The sequence below is a fragment of the Pyrgilauda ruficollis genome, unplaced genomic scaffold (assembly GCF_017590135.1).
Source record: "Pyrgilauda ruficollis isolate IOZ18807 unplaced genomic scaffold, ASM1759013v1 scaffold9, whole genome shotgun sequence".
In the NCBI taxonomy this organism is placed as follows: Eukaryota; Metazoa; Chordata; class Aves; order Passeriformes; family Passeridae; genus Pyrgilauda; species Pyrgilauda ruficollis.
In genome coordinates this window covers 1,136,845-1,149,223 of record NW_024531043.1, presented here as the reverse complement: position 1 = coordinate 1,149,223, position 12,379 = coordinate 1,136,845, and the positions used below count along the sequence as shown (strand labels likewise).

The 12,379-nt window shown below is 52.0% G+C and overlaps 2 protein-coding genes across 5 annotated transcripts in view; both read left to right on the top strand.

Annotated features, from left to right (window-relative positions):
• Positions 1-328: 328 nt before the first annotated feature.
• IQCD (IQ motif containing D) lies at positions 329-4,054 on the top strand. The gene is given in 5 exon segments (XM_041489090.1): positions 329-367; positions 370-981; positions 2,192-2,425; positions 2,463-2,477; positions 3,740-4,054. Coding segments are annotated over 5 exon segments (1,215 nt in total).
• A 1,707-nt stretch (positions 4,055-5,761) lies between these two features.
• OSBP2 (oxysterol binding protein 2) overlaps positions 5,762-12,379 on the top strand; it is a 91,868-nt gene continuing 85,250 nt past the window's right edge. For all 4 annotated transcript variants that reach the window (XM_041489130.1, XM_041489128.1, XM_041489127.1 and 1 more), the window contains exon 1: positions 5,762-6,099. In XM_041489130.1, the coding sequence (XP_041345064.1) occupies positions 5,834-6,099 (266 nt within the window). In that variant the 5' untranslated portion in view covers positions 5,762-5,833. The remainder of the gene's footprint in view (positions 6,100-12,379) is intronic.

Below are 12,379 nucleotides of genomic sequence, written 5' to 3'. Positions count from 1 at the left end.
CAGGAATCCATCACCCCTTTCCCATGGGTGTTTGACAGCTGCTCTGGGACAGAGACAAGCTCTAATCCACAACCCCATGTCCTGACCCCCTGCCCAGGCTCAGAGAGAACTCCAGCAGAATCTCAGACTCTCATGTTTTCCCAAATTACATAATTTCTCTAATGCTGTCACTGTGTTTTCTTTTTAGAGAGAAAATCCAAGAAGGAAGATTATGTGACAGCAGCAGCACAGGGACCTCCATTTTCTTCCAGAGTCTCACCTTGTGTAAGAGCTGCAGCGTCCTTGCTAGACCTCAAACCACCCAGGCCACTGGTGTTTAACTGAATCCATGGCAACAGGGGATCCAGCTGCATTCCAAGCATCCTCATGAAGCAAAGAACCTTGGTGAAGGGCATGGCAACTCCAAGGAAGGTAGGGATCCCATTAAGTGTCATGAAGTTGTTAGATCCACGCCAGCTAAAGCCCGATAGCACGGAGACAGAAAGAATCCTAACTGTCTTGGATGAGACCGTTGTCAAGCTGGAGATCACCAGGTTGATCCCACGGATTACTGGCTCTCTGGACAGGTATGCTGGGATGCTGGGACCTGAGATCACAAGCAGCCTTTTGGAGCATCAGAAGCTTTCAATGGAAATACAGCGCCTGCTCACCAGCCCTGGAGATGTGAAGAGCATGAGAGCTGCAGTGCAACGCCTGAAATGTACCCTGAGAAACATCCTGAGGCTCTTCCTGGCCAACCCCTTGCTTTACCATGGGCTGAAATACGAAGTTCGGGTGAGAGAGTCACCAGCTGATGTGTTTATCAAAGCCTTCATGGAGTTCCGGGATTTCATGCTTGAGAGGCTCCTGACCACTCCTGATGAGGAGAAGGAAATGATTGAATTCATGAATGACATTTCCCTCCAGGTTGAGAAAAACACAGAAATTATCTCAGCTCTACAGGGAGAGCTGGCAGGAGTCATCCAGACTCGAGATGAAGAGGTATGACCTTGTGGGAATGAGTTTTCCAACCAAGTGGAAACTTGCTTTTTACTGGAGCAAAACTTTGCTAACTATAAACCGATCCCTTTATTGCAGTTCCTAAAGAGCAAGTTCCAGAAATCCTTTCTAAACCAGATCTAAAACTTAAAAATAATATTTTTATTGTAAAATATAATGAAAAATGCATATTGCATGCTTGATTTTTTTTTAAACTCGGATTTGGCATGTTTTGAACCTGTTGTCACCAGCCAACTTAAACAACATAAGTCCCTGAGTTCCAGAGGAGTGGCAGGACAGGCACAAACTTCTGTGGTGGTATCCTGGCAGGGTGACAATGCCAGCTGCTTCATTCCCTGCTGCTGAAAGAATGAAAAATCATTACAGGGAGAGATTGCTCTGATTAAAATCCATTTTTAATATTTGCTCTGTCTTCACTCTTGCTTAAAACCAACATTTCTGTGACTCCCGACTCTAACAGCTGCCTTGGAGCATTTGTGATTAATCAGTGATTATACAAATTACATGAATCTTTAATTTTATCTGCAGCTGAGGTGCAGATAATTGACTGGGCACTTCCCAGGCAATTTCCCAGCCTGTGTACCAAGCCCAGAGCTTCTGACAACAATCCTTTGTTTTCTACCTGGGTTTCTCTTTCTCCTCCCTGCAAGAGGGGTTGGCTGAGAAGGTTTTGCCCTGTGCTCACTGCTGGCAGAGCCAAGGGCCTGCTTTCCCCTTTCCCTCTGCTCCTTGGAGTTCTGGGAATCGAGATTTTTATGTGCAATTTGGCAGCTTGTCCAGGACATGGTGAATAAATCTGTTTCACTGATCCCAGCTGGGGATTTCCCTCCTGAGCTGTGTCCCCCAGTCAGTCACTCAGAGCCTGATCCAGCCCTTGAGGAGCCACAGGGCTCCTCCAGGGAATTTGTTTTGGCTGCTCCTCAGGTGGCAGTGCCAGTGGGGCTTGGGATGGTTTGTTCACTCTGTGCCTTTACTAACAGGTTCCCAGAGGAGCCAGGGGAAGGTTTCCAAAGCTCCTATGTAAATCTAACTCTTCCCTCAGCTGACAGTGGCAGGGCCTTAGTGCTACCTGAGCTGGCCCCTGGGGGTCCCTTCTTGGACCTCCTCCAGCTTTGCAATGTTTTTTCTTCTCCTGCCCATCTTATGCCTCAGGGGCATGTCCCAAAGGTATTCCTCTTGTTTTCTGGTCTAGGTTAGCAGGAAGGACAAAACAATTGAAAACCTCAAAACTAGCATGGAAGATCTGGCAAAGAACTGCAAGGCTGACATCCGGCTGATCATGGAGGAAGGGGAAAAGCAGCAAAAAGAGGATAAGGAAGCCTCCCAGGAGAGGTGTGCCAGGCTGAAGCAGGACATTCAGCGCCTGGGAACACAGTTCAATGCACTGGTGCTGGAGCATCGAGCCTCAGAGCTGGTTCTCAGGAAGGTAAAGGGGAGGAGAGCTCTGGGACAGGAGGTTTAAGCCTTTTTGTAGAGCTGTCAGCTCTGGCTGCTGCCTGCTGCAAGGAGTTCCTTGGTCTCTGCTTGTTCCTGGCAGGATGCACATGGTGTTTGTCAAAGCACACCCGCCCTGTCCTCATGCTCTGCTGATTCCAGTGGAAAGCAGCCCTGCAGCGACAGCAGGGACAGAGCTGTCACAGGTCCTGCTCTTGCTGGCTGCCTCGGCTCTGGGAACACCTTCCCACTGTGCTGTGACACCGGGCAGGGCTCAGGGCAGCAAGGCTGGAGCACGACATGTGTACTATAGTGACAAATCAGGAATCTGCTGTAGGGGGAGCAGAGCAAACAATACTGCCTTGGTAGAAGGCATCTTTTAGAGCTGATTTATTGTTCAGGGTGGAATGGAGCTGATGCTGAGGGCTCAGCAGGTCCTGCTCTGCCCAGCTTGGCAGAACAGACAAGCCAAGAAGTCAGGCTGGGCTGAATGAGGGGGAAATGTAATTTCATAGAATCATCCCAGAAGAGCCATAAAGCCCATCCCATTTCACCCTCTGCCATGGGCAGAGACAACTTCCACCAAGCAGATACAGGAGGAGGAATGGGACCAGCAGGCAGGCTCAGGCCCCTGCAGCAACAGCTCTGCCCTGAGCAGAACACACTGGTGACACAGAGAACTGAGAACTGGAAAAAGGGCATTTTCTTTCTCATTTTGCTCATCCTGAGTATTCTCTCCAAAGCAGTGCAGTCTCCCATGTGCAGAAGCCCATGTGGTGATGGGGCATCTGTCACTCTTGCATTGGGTGGTACAGCATGAAGGGCTGGGCACTGACAAAACATCAAAGCCAAGTTAGAGCTGCCATACAAGCCCCAAAATCTTTGCCAGAGGGGCTGTGCCAGGCAGTTCCTGCTGCAGTTCCTGCCACAGCAGGGCTGTTTGTGGAGAGCTCAGCTCATTCCACCACCCCAGCATGTGCGTTTACTGACCACAGAAGCCTGCTTTCCTCAGCAAGTACAAGTTGTTGTGCCAGGCAGTTCCTGCTGCAGTTCCTGCCACAGCAGGGCTGTTTGTAGAGAGCTCAGCTCATTCCACCACCCCAGCATTTGCATTGCTGATTCTCAAAATCTTGCATTGTGTATGGGAGCATTTTTCAGGGGAGCATCAAGGGACCCAGCACATAATGAAACTCCCTGGGTACTGGGCACATGCCTTCCTTTTGGATCCCTTTGGAAAGGCTCCAACCAGTTGAGGTTCCATGGCTTTGGGAGGGGTTTCAGGACCCGCTTCTGGGGATGTGGGGAGGAGCTGCTGACCAGCTGTCCCTGATCCCTACTGTCCTGCCAGACCACATATGAGGAGGTCCAGGCTGTCTACAACGAGGAGAAGGTACAGCTGTCCCTGCTGATGGAGAAACACGCCATGCTGCTCCAGGAGTACACCCAGATTGAGGAGGAGCACAAGATACTCAAGGAGAAGGAGGAGGAAGCTGCACAGGAAGAGGCCAGGAGGAACAATGCTGCCACCTGCATCCAGGCCTTCTGGAAAGGCTACTTGGTGCGGTCCATCTACAAGTCAAAACTGAAGAAGGGAAAGGGCAAGGGCAAAGGCAAGAAATAAAGCCCCAAATCCCTTTTCTCTCCCTGGCAAAGCTGCTGTGTCTGAGCTCTTCCAGATAAAAGCATTGAGAATTGTTCAGGTTGGAAAAGACTTTTAAGATCATCCAGTCAAGCCAGTACCACCATGTTCACCACTAACCCTTGTCCTCAAGTGTCACATCCACATGTTTTATGAACACTTCTAGGGATGGTGACTCTACCACTTCCCTTGGCAGTCTGTCCCAGGGCTTTAGGACCCTTTCCAGGAAAAAAAGTTTTGTTAATATTTAATATAAACATCCCCTTGCACAACTTGATGCCATTTCCCCTTATCCTGTCACATCCTGCTTGTGTGGATTTGACAGCCCACTCCTGACTTTAGGGCCCTTCCTCGCAGCCTCCCTTCCCAGGAGAGAGCAGTAGCGCTGGTGAGGCCCCTCTCTCCTCAGACACGGGCAAGGAAGGTGTGTTCCCTTCTTGGCAGCCACAAGAGATACTGGGATCCATGAGACTTTGAGAAGTTGGCAGCCATGTGGATAGTTTGGGGGTGTAGTTACATCAAGAAGGACATTCCCTGTCCAGATAGACTTCAGTTCCTAAAAACCTACAACCTCCAGGGAGACCTTAAAGACCCATCCAGTGCCTAAAGCGGCTCCAGGAGAGTGGGAGAGGGACTGGGGACAAGTGGGAATGGCTTCCCACTGCCAGGGGGCAGGGATGGATATTGGGAAGGAATTGTTCCCTGGGAGAGTGGGCAGCCCCTGGCACAGGGTGCCCAGAGCAGCTGTGGCTGCCCCTGGATCCCTGGAAGTGTCCAAGGCCAGGTTGACACTGGGGCTTGGAACAGCCTGGGATGGTGGAAGGGGTCCATGCTCATGGCAGGGAGTGGAAATGGGATGGGCTTGAAGGTCCCTTCCACCTTAACCCATCCCATGGCTCTCTGAAAAGCAGCCTTTGGAGTCCAAAGCCCTCTCAGGCTATTGCAGACCCAGGAATGGCCCCACAGGCTGCCTCAGTGTCTGGTACACCTGCCTGAAGGACTCTGGGACGAATCGCTCACCCAGCTGCAGAGGGACAGGAGCTCAGCCCAGAGCAGCGCATGGAGTGTCCTTCACCCTCGGAGCTGCCTAGCCCAGATCCCGAGGCTTGGAGCCCAGTGCCCTCTCTGGAGAATTCCCAGGGCTGGCAGAGCCTCCTGAGCCCCTGGCACGGCTGTAACAGTGTGTGAAGGTGATGGCTGAGGATAATGGGATCAGGGGGATCACAGAGGATCAGGGAGATGAGTGAGATGTGATCTATGATGGGGAGGGAGAATGAAGAGGAGAGGATAAAGAAGAAGGGGAAAAGGAAAAGGGAAGAGAGAATGAGGAAAGGAAAAAAAGGCTGGGAAGAGAAAGGGGAAAGGGAAGAACCCTCAGCAGACATGGGAACACCCGGCCGAGCGGCACCTGCTACAGCCCTCCACACTGCCCTGTGGACAGGCACCTCCTCAGGCACAAAATCCAGGCCCGTGTGCTGCTGGAGGGAGCAGGTCAGCGGGACAGTAGGATGGGGCTTCACCTCCCAGCAGGGCAGGCGGCACGCAGGAGGATTTTTTACGGGAAGATTTATATGGAACAGTTTTCACCGTGCCCACCGCCCCAGCCCCCTGGCATGAAATGGCGGCGGGGGGGGCCAAAATGGCGGGGGCGGGGTGAGGCCCGCGGGGCGGTCACGTGGCGGCGGCGCCGCCCCCGCTCGGTGCGGACGGGCCGGGGCCGCCCCGGGAGCGGCGGAGCCTCGGCCGGGCCCCGCGGGGTCTATGGGGAAGGCGGCCGCGCTCTGCGGCGGCGGCACCCGCGGGCTGGTCTCGCTCCTCAGCGCCGTCCCCTGCCTGGCCTGCCACGAGCTGCCGGCCATGAGCGCCGAGCCGGGCGGCCGCGGCGGCGGGGGCCCGGCGGGGGGACCGCCCGCCTCCCTCCCGGGCTCCGACACCTACAAGGGGTGGCTCTTCAAGTGGACCAACTACCTGAAGGGCTACCAGCGTCGCTGGTTCGTGCTCAGCAATGGGCTGCTCAGCTACTACAGGTACCGGGGCCGGGGGGCCGGAGGGGAGGACGGACCGCGGGGGCTGCGCTGTTGTATAGCGAAAATCGCCTCGTATTGCTTAGTTTGGGGTTTTTTTCCTCTTTTAAAGCCAAACTCGGGCTCGGATCCTGCAGAGCCGCGGGGCCCCGGGAGGATGGAACGCCCTGGATATCTCATCCTTCTCTCTCTCCATCCCTCCGCTCCTGGTGCAGCAGCTCCGGCTGCTACAGCTGCCCAAATCACAGCCTTCCATCCGAACCCCCCAAACCCTCCTCCCCTAGCCGTGTAACCTGCTCCTGCTGTACCCTGCCAGAGCCTGCGGGTCCTTCCCCCAGCCGCGCCCGGGCTGCGGGCGCTGCGGTGGCGGTGGAAGGACGGCCTGGGATGCTGTGCTGGGAATGCTGGGCTGGGGAAGCCAGCCCCGGCTGGGGCTGCGCTCCTGGGGGACGGAAGGAAGCTCCGGCAGCTGTTCCGAGCCGTGCCTGGCTCCCGGCGCTGTCTGACGCTGGGTTTGTGCAGACGGGCTGTGGGCTCAGCGAGAAGCGTGTCAGACACCCCGAGGCTGCGAGGCTGAATCCAAAGCGGTGTCATCTTTTTAGCTTCTCTTGTGCTGCTTGTCTCACTTGGGTGGTGAAAATACAAATGTGGATGTTGGTGTTTTTATCCTCCAGGAAGGTGTCCCTGTGTATGGCAGAGGGTGGAACGACAGGAGCTTTACGGTCCCTTCCCACCCAGACCATTCAGGGATTCTGTGATTTGGACCATGTTTTTTTCTTGTCACTTGAAACACAAGTGCTCTGTCCCCCGCAGTGATGTGCAGCCAATGTTGGCTGTACTTCAGGACATGGAAACAATCCTGACTATTAGGGATGGTTAAGCTTTATAAAATAGTAGGTCTTTAAAGTGCCAAACCCCCTGAGACAGGAATTCTCTGTAAAGGTTATGCCAAAGCTGTTTTTCCTCCCGACATAAAGTTCATCAGCTGATTTCCTCTCAGCTCCAGCTGCTGACATGTAGCCTGAAGCAGATTGCAGAGCTCCAGCTCCCTGTCATATGTGACTATAAACTCTTCCAGCTCTAAGAGAGACCTGGAACCTGGGTCCTGGGGTCAGACTACAGCAGGTAACAGTGCAGAAGATAAATGATGTGTTTATCCACTTGGAGTTGTTGAAAACCCTCAAAGAACTTAAGCCAAACAACCTCCCGCCAAAAAAATGTAATTACCTCTCAGTAATTCAGCTAATTTACTGTAATCCTTTCTGGAATGCCTTAACTCTTGCTCAAAAAGGCTTTTGGAGTTTAACACCCCATTTGTAACCATGTCAGAATATTATTTTTGCGTGTTGATGCCAAGTCTGTCATGAGTGAACAAGTGGTTTTCTTCAACAATTATTTTAGATGGGAACAATCAGGTTTATTTTGAGACCATTTGATCTGTTTTAGGCTGAAACAACAAACAGAAACACCCAAGGAAATTATTCTGAGCAGCATGTGAAGGAGTTGAAACTTTGTGAAGCTTTCAGGCAGGGCAGACCTTCAGCAGCTGCTTGGGGAAAAGGATGCTGGAGGATTTTGTGCTTCTTTTCATCTCTGGGCTTGATGACAACTGAATTAATTTGGTTGTGAGTCAGGAGTACAAAAATACAGTGCAGAACACGTGGTGAAGTCTGTCTTAAGTGGAGAAAAGCCTCCGTGATACTCTTCAAAACCAGCGCTCTGAAATAGTGGCTGTGTCAGCTTGAATTGCTCATCTGGGAGCACTCCTGGGAGACAGTCTGGGGTAAAAACTGGCAGTTCTGTTTTGATAGGAATTCTAGCTCCATGACAGGAGCCAGGCAGGTGTCAGGCTGCTGCCTGTTCACTGAGAAAGAGCATATATCTGTATTTGTCTATCTGTATATGTTCTATAGAGGTCTCTGGCACTCTGAGAGTCATGGGTCCTGCTTTCTGCTGGCTCTTGGTGCTCATCCCAGCTTAACAGACCAGAAGTCTCCTTTCCTGTCCTTGCAGATGAATTGCTGTGTTCTTCTTGTGTTGTCACCTTTGTAGCTGCACAGCCCACCAGATTTAGCTGTGGCTGCTCAGGAGTAGCTTTGCAGAAACTTCATTTTGCTTGTCTGCTGAAATCATCTGAACTGGGAAAGCTGCCCCGTGGTGCCCAGGCCGCCTCCTTGTGTGGAATGATTTCGTTCCAGGTTGAAGCTTTTTGTTCCATTTGGATTTCCTGCCTCTTGCTCTTTATCTTTAAACCCCAGCCTGTCATGTTGCCTGGAGGATTTTGGTTTGCAGAGTTGAGCTGCTGAAATCCCGGGTGTCCCCTTGGTGTCCCTGGAGCTGCTGGTGTGTGGGTGGGTGCTGTGCCATCCTTTGGAGCTGTTCTGAGGGATTTGTTCCAGCAGCCAAGTGCGACGCCTGTTTGCTGCCCAGTTGGTTTCACAGGGACAGTTTGCTGAATTAAAGCTTCTAATTACAATATTTTTCCCAAATGGAGCATTTAAAAGCCTCCTGTAGCTCTGCTACATCGATGAAGACATCAGGTCTTGCTGCCAGGGAAACTTCATGTGCCTTTGCTTTGTATTCCCTGCTCTGAACCTGAGAAAAATAACAACTGCTGAGGAATTCTTGAGGAGTTCCTGCGCAGTACCCTCCTGTGGAGGGAGGTGTGTGGGTTTGGGAAGTTCCTAAATCCACAGCAATATGGTTGGACCGTTTTGCTTGCCCTTGATTGGTCCTCCTGGGTTGTTTTTGACAAAGTTTTCTGGCTGATTCAGTGATGCCAGCGTGGGAAGGCAGTTTGGGGATGCAGGACTAGTCTGCTTGACTTGCTAATGATCCAAACTCTCTCTCTGAACTCCTCTTGCAGGCTGCCACTCAGATTTATCATTATCTATAATTAGCGGCTCTGTATGGGAGAATCTAATCACCTTGAACAGATAAGTGTTTTCAAGGAGATTAGAGAGGTTCTTCAGGTGAGTATTAATTCATCAAAGACTGGCGTTAGCTCATGTGACCATGGATGCTCCAAGAGTGTTTTGTACTCCCAGCAGCTCCTTGACCTTTCTAAGATTTCTGGGATGTGTTGGCTCCTCTGTGGGATGGGCTGGAGCTGGGTACCTGGGGGTTGGGTGTCTGGAGAGCCTTCAGCAGTGCTTCGTGTGGGCACAGGGTGTAATGATGAAAGCAATGACAAATGGAGAGGGGAAAACCATGTTATTGTTGGGATGGGAAAGGCTTCTCCATCAAGCAGCATTAACTCCCCTCTTAGAGCAGTGATGGGTGCCTGGGGCACTTTAGCTGTCTTGTCTGGGTCATCCTGCAGCTCATTCCCTGGAAAAGCCGTGTTTCACAAAGCAGTATTCTTCACCAGCTCTGTTTATCCAGCAGTTAACTCTTAGTTGGCATCATGAGGGCTTGAGCACAACACAGAGGTTTTTTTCCCTGTTTCTTGTGCTGAGACTCCACTGAAAGCTCAGGAGGAGAGTTCAAGAAGGAGCTTGAAAACCACTGCTGATGGTAGAGATGTGGGGGGTTGAGGGAGCCCAGGAGGGACCTCTGGGACCTCTGATCCAAGTGTTCCCCCAGCACTGCCAAGGCCGCCACTGAGCCATGTTCCCAAGTGCCACATCCACGTGGCCTTTACATCCCTCCATGCATGGGAACTCCAGCACTGCCCTGGGCAGCTGTGCCACCCTGACTACCAAACTTTCCATACAGGAATTTTCCCAATATCCAACCTGAGCCTCCCCTGGCCCAGCCTGAAGGTGTTCCTGCTCCTCCTGTCCCTGTTCCCTGGGAGCACAGCTTGACTCCCCCGCTTGGCTGTCCCCTCCTGTCAGGGAGTTGTGCAGACGCAGAAGGTTGAGCCCCTGTTGAGCCCCTCCATCTCCCTCAGCCGCCTCTCATCACACTTGTGCTCTGAAATCTCCGAGGTGTGAGCTTGCAGAGCCTCTCCAGGCCCCTCTTCCAGTGTTGGACCACCCTTGGAGGGGAAAACTTTTCCTTCGGTTTAGCTTGTACATGATAGAATGAGGCAACATGCTCTCCTGGAATGATTTTTGTGACACCCTGTCCCTGTGCAGACAAGTCCTGGAGTGTTTGTGTCTCTTTGGGTGCTGGAGCGTGCAGGTTTCCAGGGCAGCTCTGCAGCTCCTGGTGACTTTGAGTTACTTGTTTTTAAACAGTGATGAATAATTGGTGTTCCCAGTGAGCTTGTTTTCCCATGGCACTCTCTGGATCCATATGGTGCTTTGCTGTTGTTCCTTGTTATTTGCCCATTCTGGAGGCAGCTCCTTGCTGTGCTTTGTCCCTTTGTCCCTGTGCTGCCACAGCTCCCTGGGGACACTGCATGTCCACATGACACTTGAGGGGTGCTGTGGGGTGGGGGGAACGATGCTCTTTGGGCTGCTGGTTCCAGGCTGGGTTGCTCTGCTCCCAGTTAGTGCTGTGGGGGAGGTCAGACTCATTTCAGTCCAAACAGCAACTGCTGCTGACTCTGCAGGAGGGCGTGAGACAGGGATCTTATCCTTAGGGATGTTTCCACCATGGCTTGGTAATTAGTGCTGGCTGAGGGGATTTACAGCTGTTGCCTGGTTCTGTTTGCTGGTTGCAAACTGTGACGAGCCATGAACCATCTTTTTCTTTCTATACATATAATCTTAATTTGGCTAGATGAGATGGATGTCATCCCTCATCCCATCCCTGCAAGTGTTCCAGGCCAGCTGGACAGGGCTTGGAGCAGCCTGGTCTTGTGGATGGTGTCCCTGCCCACGGCAGCGGGGTAGAACCTTTAAGATCCCTTCCCACCCAAACCATTCCGTGGTTCTGTACTGGCCAAATACTTAATTTGATATAATTGTAGAAGAAATAACTGGTTTGTTCTTGTGCAGAGCTAAAGTTTGAGGGGGCAGAGCACTCTGGGTTTGTGTGGAAGTACAGCAGCCTGTGCTGCTGTTTTGATGTTGGTCAGGTGGGGATCCCTCAGGCAGCTTGGCTCCCACGGCAGTTTTCACTCCTGGAGCTGTTGGCAGGTATGGAGGGTGTTTATGGGCTCAGCTGCCTGGCTCCTTACCTGAGCGAGGTGCCTGTTACCCCTTTCTGGTGTGCTCTGGTTCAGCTTCCATTGCTGGAGCACACACTGGTGTAGTTCTGCTATGCTGTCCCAGGCAAGGGACATCTTTCCCACACAGTGCTGGAGCTCCCTCAGCTCTACTGGAGTGGGACAGCAGAGGCTGTGCTGACCTTTAGGAGCAGAGGTTGGTGTGGACTGGCTCCTGCTCCAGGATATCCACGGCTATGCTCAGCCCTGGAAAACCCTTGCCAGCCCTTGGTCCAACTGCTGTCATGTTGCTCCAGGAGCAGGACGGCTGTCCTTTGCCTGCAGAGGTGACTGGCATCACCTGCCTCTTCCTGCAGCTCCCCGCCTGTCTTTTTCCAGGGAAATATGTATTCAGCTCTGACTTGGCTTGCTCCAATTACAGGTTTAAGTTGGTGCTTGTATGGTCTGTCATCCTCTGTACCCACAGTGAGTCACTGGGGAAGGAGCTGATGCTTTTTGTCAGGAGTGTTGTGAGGAGGCTGCTGTGCTTTTCCATGCAGTATCCCTTGTATCCTGCCTCATTTTCCCCTGGAAAGAAGTTTCCAGTCAGGGCAATGTGCTCTGAACTCACCTCTGTACGACCATGATGTTTATTGTCTGTAGGTTGGGTTATGCTGCAGCACATCAAACTACTAAGCTTTTCTGTATTTTGTGCTTGTGTATCAGTTGTTGTAGCTGGGTAACTCAGCCTGGTAATTTTAGCTCCCCGAAGTGTTATCAGTGATATCAGAGCCCTCTGCTCCCTGTGGGTCTGTTCAGCTGATGACCAACAGCTCAGGCTGTCACCCTGAAATGTGAGTTGTCTCAGCCTGCTATCAGGAGGGCAGGCAGCATCCTGGAGATTTATCCCTAAATAAGATAGTGCTTCCAAACCTGAGCTAGCTGGAGGTGTTAAATATCCCTTCAGGTCCTTATTATACTGTTCAATTATTGTAGCAGTTCCTATAGCACCGTGGCAGGGATCTTTCTACACTTTGCATCAGCCTTTGTTTGGTTTCGATCAAAAAGCTTGTTTAATAATTAATGACACAACATTCCCGTGTGTGCCAGCTGCAGGCTGGGCTGGAGGAGAGCAGAGCTGGATGTGAGTGTGGTGCTGGGCAGTGGTGCTGACTCACAGCCCTGTGTGCAGGGCTGGTGCTGAGCTTCGGGCTGCGAAGGATCAACGCTGCAATTAAACATGCA